At 69.6% G+C, this 10,331-nt stretch overlaps 1 protein-coding gene across 1 annotated transcript; it reads right to left on the bottom strand.

The window, feature by feature from the left end:
* Positions 1-6: 6 nt before the first annotated feature.
* Positions 7-9,585, bottom strand: TESK1 (testis associated actin remodelling kinase 1). The gene is made up of 10 exons (XM_066988089.1): positions 9,095-9,585; positions 4,362-4,483; positions 4,182-4,230; positions 3,842-3,988; positions 3,637-3,719; positions 3,227-3,317; positions 2,941-3,024; positions 2,454-2,543; positions 2,157-2,307; positions 7-1,963 (listed from the first exon to the last, which is right to left on the bottom strand). Exons 1-10 carry the CDS (start codon positions 9,338-9,340, stop codon positions 909-911), a joined length of 2,118 nt encoding a protein of 705 aa, XP_066844190.1. The 5' UTR covers positions 9,341-9,585; the 3' UTR covers positions 7-908.
* Positions 9,586-10,331: the final 746 nt, after the last annotated feature.

Below are 10,331 nucleotides of genomic sequence, written 5' to 3'. Positions count from 1 at the left end.
CGGCTCGCTGGGACATTCAGTTTTTATTGAACACTTTAAATAAGCTGGGTATATATTACTAGCAATTATTATTATTAATAATAATAATAAAAAAAAAAAAAAAACACAAGAGTTCTGCATTCACCAGTGCATTGTGCGGGAGGGAGGAAAGCCGGCTCTCCCCCCCGTGTCCTCCCGGCCACCCGGGAGGTGCTGGGGGGCGCAGGCTGCCCTCCGCTGGGGGGACGTGACACGGATGTGTCCCCCCCCGACACTGGTGTGGTGGCGGGGCAGGAGGGGGCCCCGTGTGCCAGGGGGCTCAGCGCCAAGCGCTGGCACCCCCCACCCGCACACTGCACCCCTCCGGCATTGCCCCTCTGCACACCACGGTGCCTCTGCTGTGTGGGGGACCACGAATGCTCCCCACCCTTGTGGGGAAGCAGCAGGAACACCCCCAAAAATCCCCAGAGTCCCTCCTACACACACATACACACGCGACCGCTCTGTCCCCTCCCAACCCCCCCCCCCCCCCCCCCCCCCCAAAATCTGCTCACCCCCCATCCCGGGGGGCTGCGAGAGCCCACCAAGGGGCGAGCCCGTGGGGACAGGGGGTTCCCGCAGCCACGGCTTGAGCCCTGTGGGGAACCAGCCCTGCTGCCAGGAGCAGCGGTGTTATTGCACGTCAGCCCAGCCCCACCAGGACCCCCGCAAGGACCCAGCCCACCTCGGGGCTCCCCACAGCTCCCCGAGGCCGATCCCAGCGGGACGGGCACCTCGGCAGCGCCGTCGCGGCCACCAGGCACCGGGCGAGTGTGAGGACAGACTCGGGGAGGGGGACACAACACCCCAGGCTCCCAGAGCCACCCCATGTGCTGGGGGGGTTGGGGGGGGGTCCCAGGGGCCCCTGGCCGCGGCCACGGTCCCCAGCACTAGGACTGCGCCTCCGGCAGCTTCAGGCTGGGCTCCGCCAGCATCGGCCCCGGGGCTTTCTGGAGGCGGCCGCGGTCGTGGCAGAGGAGGCTCTTGGCCTCGCAGTTGAGGTTCTGGTAGCGGGGAGGGCTGGGCGCGGGCCGGTGGCAAACGGAGGCGAAGCTGAAGCTGAAAGGCCCCAAGCAGCAGCCGGGGCAGGGCAGCACCTCGTCCTGCTCCAGCACGGCGCCGGGGCCGTGCCCGGGCAGCATGGCCGCGCGCTCCGTCCGCTCCAGCGCCGCGGCGGCGCAGGGGATGCTGAGCTCGGAGAAGCCTCGCTCCAGCCCGCTGCCCCAGGCCAGCGGCTTGCTGACCACCACGTGGTTGTTGTTGAAGAGCAGCCCGTTGGGCGCCCTCGGCTCCGGGTGCCAGGGCCGGGCGCCCGAGGCCGCCGTGCGGATGAAGTTGCTGGTGGCGGGTGCCGGAGCGGGGACCCGCGGCGGCTCGGGGCTGTCGGGGCCGCAGTCCATCCGCTCCTCCGCTGCGGGGCTGGGGGGGGAGGCACGGACCCCATTTCCCGGCTCCTCAGCATCCTCCCGGCCCCGCTTCGGGCTGGGGGGCCGTGCTGGGGATCCCACACCCAGCTCCAGACCCCCACGGCGGGGCAGCTCGGGGGAGGCGGGCAGCGAGTGGCACTTGCGTGGGGCCGCGGCGGGCGCCGAGAAGTCACACTGCACCTCCACAGCCGGCTCGGGCGTCACGGGGGTGCCGAGCTGCAGCAGGGCCGGGGGGGGCAGGTCGAAGGTGAGCGAGATGACCGACTTGCTGGGCGTGTCGAAGAGCTTGATCTTGCCCCCCTTCAGGTCCTCGCGCTGGGAGAAGGGGTTGACGCGCGGCGGCGTCTCCTTGGTCCTGGCCCCGACGCAGGGCTCGGGCGGCCGCGGCGGGGTGGGCGATTTGGGGGGGAACACGTCGGACTGGCTGCGGGACAGGCGCTGGTCCGGCTGCAGGAGCTGCGTCCCCAGCTCGCGCAGGGGCGACTGCTCGGCACGGCTGGATGCCCTCCCGGCCACCCCTGGGCAGGGGTGCAGGACAGGGGGGTCACCGGCGCCCTGGGTGCCCCCTGGCACCGTAGGGCAAAACGGGGAGCAGCCCAGGTGGTGAGGAGCGGGGCTGCATCCTGCAGACCTCCTCTTACCCCAGCCTGCTCCCCAGTAGCTGGTGGGGTGGTAAAGGGGCACCCCCCACCCCTTGGGACACCCACGTACCGTTGAGCGCGGGCGCCGTGCTGGGCGCGGGCAGGCTGTCCCTGATGCTGAAGAGGGTGGCCCCAGCGCCCTCCACGCCCAGCTGGTGCTGCAGGACGCCTTCCAGGCACTGTGTGATTTCCAGGAACGAGGGGCGGGAGGTTGGCTCCATCTGCGGGCAGGATGGGTCCCTGGTGAGGTCTGTGTCGTCCCCCCCCGTACCCGTGGGGTGCACCGCCTGGAAGCGGCTCCAGAGGGCAGGGAAGGGGATCCCCGATGGGACGCCGGGATTTGGGCATCTCCGCGGCAGGGACTCACGCTGCAGCAGTGGAAAGCCAGCTGGAGGAAGGCGGCCGGGCAGTCGATTCCCACCATGGTGCGGAAAGCGGTGACGTCCAGGCCAAAATCCTGCGTGGGGGAGATGGGGAAGAGTGAGGCCAGGTGCTATGGGGCAATGCGCCCTGGCTGCGTAAAAGAAGGGGGGACCCTGGGGTCACCCAAGCCAGGGGAAGGCTGCAGGGTGCTGGGACACAAATCCCTCCTGCTCCCTATCCGAAGGCACCCACCCTCCTGCCTGGGCTGACCCTGTGCTCCGAGGACAGGCCACGGGCAGAGAGCATCCCTCTTGCTGCCAGGAGATATTGGGGATGCGGTACCCCCACCCCGAGATGTGGGGCGGCTCCCCATAGCCCCTGCCAGGGGCAGGGGGCTCTGCTCTGCGCATGTTGGTCCCCCCTCGTTTGGTGACTTGTCCCCGGCCTGGTCCCACCACGTGTCACCCTCGCTCCCCATCCCAGCGAGTCACCTCGGTGCGGGGCAGGTAGTCGGGGTCCGCGGGGACGCGAGCGATGGTCTCGCACAGGATGATGCCGTAGGCGAACACATCAGCCTGTAGAGAGAGGGGAGTCACGGGGGGGTCCCGCAGCCCGAGGCGATGTGTCCCTGCTCCCGTGAGCCCTTCCTGCGGAGCAGCACCAGGTCCCCGCCACCTCGGCACCCCAGGGACGCCCGTTCCCATCCCTCCGTGCCCCTCCGCGTGCCCAGCTGACCCCAGGGCTGCAAACCCCGAAGCTGGCCCCGCGCGGCATCACCTTCTCGTTGTAGATCTCCCCTCGCAGCACCTCGGGCGCCATCCAGTACGGGGAGCCCACCACGGCCAGCGGCTCCTTCTCGCTGCCCTCGCTGGGGGACACAGCAGGACGTCAGGGGCCCTGTCCCCCTGCCCGTCCCCCCAAACCTCCCTCTCCCTTCCTGCACCAGCCCTCCTCCACGCACCCCCTGACTCATCCCGCCACCAGGCAGCCCACACTTCGCCATCACACCCTTCTCCATCCCCAGATCCTGCCCCATGGGTCCCCAGCACCAGGGGGGGGGGTCACCCACCGCCCCCATCCCTGCCCTTCCAGCTGGACCCCAAAATCCATCCCTCCCCATCTCCTGCTCCCAGCGAGCTGGATCCCCTTGCTCCGACGATGGGGACAGACGGACGTCGTCCGCGCACCTGTAGGTGGGGATCTTCTCTGCCAAGCCGAAGTCGCCCACCACAGCTGTGTAGCCGCTGGCCTCGCAGCGCACCAGGCAGTTCTGGGGGGACAGGGGGACCCCGTCACACCACCGGCCCTCACCTCGCCAGCCCCCGTGGCCGGGGTGCCCCAGGCACCACCTCGCTGGGAACGGGGAGGCAAGGGCAGCGGGACGGCCCGTACCTTGGAGGTGAGGTCGCGGTGGAAGATGCCCTTGGAGTGCAGGTAGCGCAGCCCGCGGGCGATGTCGAGGGCCAGCTGGATGCGCGTGGACCAGGAGAGGGGCACGGGGCTGTCCAGCAGCTGCTCCAGGTTGCCGCCGTTGATGTACTGGTGGGACAGACGCCGCCTCGCTGCACCCCCCTCTCCATCCCGTACACCCGGGTCCCACTTCTCCTCCCACCCCACGGCACAGCCACCTCCCCAGGACACGTGCCATGTGCCAAGGAAGTGTCCCCACGGATGCTTTCACCCCCTCCCCACGGAATCCCCCCCAGACTCGCAGCCACCGTCCCGCTCTCACCTCTGTCAGCGCGTGCAGCTGCCCCTGGTGCACGCACACCCCCATGAACCTGCAGGACAAAGAAGGGCTGAGGGTGGCACCGGGGGGACAGACGGACGGGACGCCAGCCCCAGGAGCTCGCCCAGCCCCAGCAGCAGCCCCAACCCTCCCCCCCCCCAGGCTCCGGGGAGCGGGACCCACCTGAGGATGTTGGGGTGCGAGAGGCGGTTCATCAGCTGCACCTCCCGCAGCATGTTGCCCCGGTTGCTCGTCAGCTTGTTCATCTTCAGCACCATGATCTGCCCGGACTGGCGGTGCCGCACCTGCAGGGGGGCACGAGAGGGGGCTCAGCACCAAAGGTTGGGGCTCAGCACCCCATACGCGGAGCACCCCAGGGACCGGTAGCGTTATGGGGGTGCTCTCCCAGCCCAGCAGCACCCCAAAGCCCGTGATACACAACCCCACCCTCCCTGGGACACCCCACTGGTTGAGATCCCCCCAACACATGGCCAGACCCCCGGAGATACGATGGCAGCTCCTGCGAGCCACGAGCCCAGCCCCAGGGGTGCAGGATTGGGGCACAGTCTGGGGGGGCAGCACAGGCTGGCTTTTTTGGCTCAGCACCGCAAGCCCAGCCAGACCCCAATCCACTGGTGGTTGGGGGGGGGCGTGAGGGCAGAGGGGATGCATCCTGCCCAAATCAGCCCTGCGGGGCACGGCGCTTGGCCGAGGCCGTATATTTAGCCGTCCCCAGCCCGATGCTGTCACACGAGCCGGGGGCTGGCCCCCCGCCAGGAACAGCAGCCGGGAAGGCGGCCAAGCACGGACACCCCCAGGCCCCCCACCCTGCGTGGTGGGGCGAGGAAACGGGCACGGGGTCCCCAGCCCTGGGCAGAGGGCAGCACCGGGCGGGGAGGATGGTGGGGACAGGAGTCAAGACAGGACCCCGGTAGCAGCTGCTGGGAGGGGGGAGCACTCTGTTGGTCCCAGCTGCCCCCCCCCCCCGGCACGCGGGGAGCCGCGCACGGCGGTGCAGGCATTCCTCGGCGCTGCCGTCAGCTTGCCGCTCTTCTCCTTTTTAGTCGATGCTGGTTGCAGCCGCTGTGCCGGTGCCAGCCCCTGGCCTTCCCCACGTGCCCCCCCCCACCCCCCCGGCCATGGCAAAACACAGGCAGCGACTGCAAAACAACAGGGGCTCCCCAGGCACGTGCTGCACAGACGGGGACGGGAGCCCCACAAGATCCCCGGTGCTGGGCACCGGTGCCTGGCACATCCCGGCGGCAGCGCTGCCCTCCCACGTGGCACGGGGCTGGGGGGACCGGCTGGGTTGCTACGGCTTGGCACCAGTGCCGGCACCCTGCTCGGCCCCACGGGGCTCCAAGGCACGGGGGTGCCACATGGCTGCGATGGGGATGCCTGGTGGCACGCTCCGTGGCACTCCTCGGTGGCCGTGCGCCGTGGGAAGGGCCGGGTGCAGGCCAGCAGCAGCGGGGAGCATCCCCTGGGGGGTGCTGGCTCGCTCCACGTGGCCGGGTTGTGCCCACGGCCCCCAGCTCCTTGCTAATAAACCTCCTGCCACTGCAACAACCGAGGTCAGGCCCTGGTGGTGTCTAATGTAATCCTGGAGGATCCTGGGGGAGGGAAGCTCTGGGGACCCCCCTCTGCCGTGGGACCTCTCCCAGGGACTCCAGGGAGTCCACCAGCCCTGCCGCTCTGCGCCCAGGGGCAGGAGGGTCCCGGCACAGCCCCATCCATGAGGCCACGGGGCCACCCAGCACCCTGAGCACACTCACAAGCTGTCCTGACGTCTGTCCTGCCCGCTGCACGGCCGGAGGACAACCCCTGGTCACACAGGGGAAGGGGTGACGGTCCCCTGGTGAGGCAGGTGGCTTCCCACATGCACTGGCCCCTTCACCCATCGCCACCAGGGGCTGGCACCACCCCAGCACCTCGGATGCCCTCCGGAAGCAGTGGCAGCCCCTAGACGCAGCAAGCCACGACCCCAGGCGACGCAGGCCCACGCTGAGGGGTTTTCCATTCCCTTCCCGACCCTCCCGAATGCCAGCATCAAAGGGAGTGGGCAGCAGAGCCCCCCCCGGGCAGCACGGGTCCCCCCTCGCCTCTCCACGCTCTGGCCTTGCGCCCAGGAATCCCAGCACATTCCCCGGAGCTGAGCTCAGCCGGGCGCCGGGGGAGGCAGCAGCCCTCTGTCCCCCACTCGGGAGCCAACCCTCGCCCCCTGTTAAAGCCCCCCAGCACCTTGCAGAGCCCCCACATCGTGCGCCCGACGGGGGTCACCCCACCCGACCCGCATCCCCATCCCCATCCCATCTGCTGCCATGGCTGGGGGGAAGGGACGGGGCTGGCTGCGGCCCCAGCCTGGGCACAAGGGATCCGGGCTCTTTTAACAGCGGAAATTAGAGTCTTATTTAAAGAGCATGCTAATCAGAGCGAGCAGACGGCCTGGGCCCTCCCCGCAGCTGGCGCTGCTGTCTAGACGCAGGGCGAAGCCCCTGGGGGGGCTCGGTACCCACTGCCCCCAGCTCAGCGCTCCTCCCCGCGTCCCAGCCCAGCACAGTCCCACAGGGGCACTATCCTGCACCCCTGCTCCCCAGGGAGCTGTGTGGGATGGTGCCGAGGGCAGAAGGAGCGCACACACACACACACACACACACACACACACGATGCTGCGGGCAACCCCAGGGCAGCTGTGCCTGAGTTCGCAGGGATCCCAGCAGCGCAACAGGTCTTTCACCGGGCGGGACTGGAAAAGCTGCTCATCACGCGGGAAAGGAGGATCGTTCAAGGAAAAACAAACGGCTGCTCCTGGGCTGGCCTTTGTGAATTTGCTTCCTCCCCGCCTGCCCCGGTTTCCCCATCGGTGCCGCCTGTGCCATGCCGCTCCACCCTGCTTTGTGAAACAAGGCAAGGTCCGCCGACGAAGGGCACCAGATAAGAGCGAGCGTGTCATTAGCTGCGCCGGTGGTTCGGGAGTAAACAGCAAATCTCAAAGGTTGGCTGGGAACGCCGGCGGAGACGGGCAGGCGGGCGCCGTGCCGCAGCCCTCGTGCGAGGTCGAGGCACGGCACAGGGCTGCGTCCCGCAGCCAGCGCCTGGCGATGTCCAGGCACAGCCCTGGGGGGGTGAAGCCCGGATGCTGCCCGCAGCCCCCACGCCTGCTGTGGACGGCACGTGGAGAAGCGAGCACGGGATCCGGGGATGAGATGCAACGGTGGTTTAAGGGCTGGAGAAAATGTCTGGCACAAACACGCCGGGCTCAATCTGCTCTGTCTATCGGAGAGGTGGAGAGGCGGCTCGCTGCAACGTCCGCGCACCCGAGAGAACGGGTGGGCCTGGTGCCTCCAAAATCACACGGGGAAGGCGAAGGGAACCGGCACATGGGGATAGAAAACAGGCCCAGCTTCGGCCTGTCAGGGAGCAGTCCCTGGGGACAAGGGCAGCTTTCCATCACCGGTGCTCCCGCCTGCCCTGTGCGGCCTCTCCGAGAGATGTGCTCGGGCCCTGGCTGCACCGGGGGTGATCCCGGGAACGCCGTTAGACAGCCGTGCCTGCGCCCGCTGCCAGCAGTGTGCCAGGGCACGGGGACTGAGGTTCAGGTCCCCTCCTCGTCCCCCCTCACTCACCCACCCACCCACCACGGCTGGAATGAGGCAGGACGCCGTGGCCGCTCAGAGGAGGGAGCCTCGAGCACCCACGGCCATGGAAAGCGCTGCGGGAACAAGGGAGGTGGGAGGAAAAGGGGCCCCGCGCTGCCCTGCCAAGCTGCATCCTCCTCGCGAGCCTCGCCAGCCCCAAACCCCAAGCTCGGAGGCCAGGCCTGCCCCACCGTCCTGCTGAGATCTTGGCCCCAACCCACCGCGCAGCACAAAGCTCCATCTGGCCTCCTCTTGCCCCTGACCGCTCCGGCCCCCAGCCCCTCGGTGGGCACGGCACCAGCAGGGCAAGCGGTGCTGGAGCACGAGGAGCACACCGCAGCTCCCGGGGGGGGACAAGGGGAGCGGGAACGGCAAGCAAGGAGACACCGTGGCCTGGCAGAGACAGGGCAGCATCCATTATTAAAGAGCCGTATCCACGCCTGGCATTATTAAATGCCTCCCCCCCCCTGCTCCCAGGTGCCGCCACGCGCTCCCAGCCAGGGATCGATAGCAGGAGCCCGGCCAGCAGGGAGGCCACGGCCTCGTGGAAGGAGGGGTCCTCCCTGTGCCCCGACCCTGCATCCCCTCTCCCCGGGGGCTGTTTCTCCCCCAGGCGGGATCTCAGCGATGGCAGCGGGCTCCCGGCTGGGCAGAGCAGCTCTCGAAGCCGCTGGAAGCGTGAGGGCGGCACTCGCCCTGCGTTCTGCAGCGACGCCGAGGACAAAAACAACACGTGCACGCACCGCCCCTCGGCAGGGTGGTGACAGCGGGTGGGTGACGCCGCCGGGACCCCAACCCCGGGCACGGCCACACGCAGAGCATCCCCGCTCCGGCAGCCCTCGCCCACCCACCCCGAGCATCGGAGGGCACGGAGGGAGCCGCGGGGTGACACCGGGGGGGGGCAGCTCTGCAGCACCACCCCGCTCTCCCCACCCCGCTCACTCTCTGTGGGCTGCCCGTAAACCCCACCAGGGTCACCCCGGAGCGGCTGCACCTCCTGCCACCGGCACGCCCGGACCCCACAGCGGGCTCCAGGGGCTGTCACCCCCCCGGGGGCTGTGTGCTCCCCCCCCCCCCCGGTAACCCCGTAGGGGATCAGATCCGCCGCTCCCCTTCTCCCTCCGACGGAGCAACAACAGCACCGGTGGCCGCGGGGCTCCCCGAGCATCCCCACGGACCCCCCCCAAACCCCCACCACGGTGGTACCGAGGACCCCCGGAGCCCTTCCCGCAGATCCCCATGGGGGGGAGGGAGGGGGCGGGGGGCGGCTGCGCCCACCTTGAAGACCTCGGAGAAGAATCCGGCCCCGATCTTCTCGCAGTAGAAATCGTCGATGCGCGCCAGGGTGGAGACGGCGCTGCGCAGCGCCCGGTACGAGGAGGGCCGCAGCCTCCCGCAGCCCGGCCACGGCCCCGCCGCCTCCCCCTCGCCTTCCTCGGCTCGTTCCCCCCTCGGTGCCAGCCCGGGCCTCCGCGGCAGCTTCTCCCACTCCATTTCGGCCCCGCCGAGCACCCCCAGCGCCATTCACGTCCCCCCGGGGCACGGCGCTGGGGGGGCTCCGCCGCCTCCTCCACCGCCTCTTCTTCCTCCTCCTCCTCCGCCGCCGCCCGGCCCGGCTCGGCCCGGCCCGGTTCGGCCCGGCACGGCTCGGCCCGGCGCTGAAAGCGGCGGGGGCGAGGTGCCGGCGGGGTGCGCGGTGCTCATGGCCCGGCGGCGGAGCCCCGACCCCCGCCGCGGCCCGGCGCTGCGCCTCCGCCGCCCCGAGCGCAGGCACCGGCGGGGCGGAGACGGGGCGGGTTCAGCCCCTTAACTCCTTGCCGGCCGCCGCCAGGGGCCCCGCTGCCTTCTGGCAGCCCGATGGGCTCGGGGGGAGGCGCTGGGTGCCGGGGTCTCGGCCCTCCCTGCGCGCACAGCCCTGCCCGGCAGCGGGGAGCGCAGCCGAAACGCCCCGTGCCCCCCCGCACCCCGCTGCTTTTCTCCCTTTCCTGGGCTCCCCGATGTCTCCCCGTTTTCCTCCTCCTTGCTGCTCCTTTTTTCCCTGCTCCGTAGGTGCTTTGCACGGTCCTTCATGCAGCCGGGCTGCCCGTGCTCTGTTCCAGGCGCCCTGCACCCGGCTGCCTGCCCCAGCCCCTCCTGGGCTCTGCTCCGCTGCTGCCGTCCCTGCTGGGAGCGCGGCCCCATGGGGTGTCCCCCAGCATGGTGTTTTTGGCCGGTGCTTGGCTCCAGGTACAGCAAACGCAAGGTTTTATTCCTTATCCCAGGAGGGGAGGACAACCTAGGGCAGGGGAGCCGAGCTTCTGATTTCTTTGCAGTGGGAGCAGCTCCTCGGTGGAGGAGGGAGCTGCTCGGAGGAGCAAAGCCAGCCAGGCCTCCCCATCCCTGCCCTTCCCTCCAGCACATGTGAGCAGCAGCCCCAGCAGGGCCAAGGCAGAGATGGGGAGGCCTGGAGAGGCATCTTACAGAGAGAAGCTCACAGGACCGCAGCCTGTTCCGGGCTCCTGCTGCTTACAAGTGG

This window comes from Anser cygnoides, chromosome Z (assembly GCF_040182565.1).
Source record: "Anser cygnoides isolate HZ-2024a breed goose chromosome Z, Taihu_goose_T2T_genome, whole genome shotgun sequence".
In the NCBI taxonomy this organism is placed as follows: Eukaryota; Metazoa; Chordata; class Aves; order Anseriformes; family Anatidae; genus Anser; species Anser cygnoides.
This window is presented reverse-complemented; position numbering and strand designations above follow the sequence as displayed.

Bases quoted from the DNA above. Each gene is read 5' to 3' on its own strand.
- TESK1 (XM_066988089.1), bottom strand. From the start codon at position 9,340: ATGGCGCTGGGGGTGCTCGGCGGGGCCGAAATGGAGTGGGAGAAGCTG. The intron at 3,989-4,181 runs GTGAGAGCGGGA...CTGTCCCACCAG, and splicing joins AGCTGCACGCGCTGACAGAG to TACATCAACGGCGGCAACCT. The intron at 2,308-2,453 runs GTGAGTCCCTGC...TCCTGCCCGCAG, and splicing joins TGGCTTTCCACTGCTGCAGC to ATGGAGCCAACCTCCCGCCC.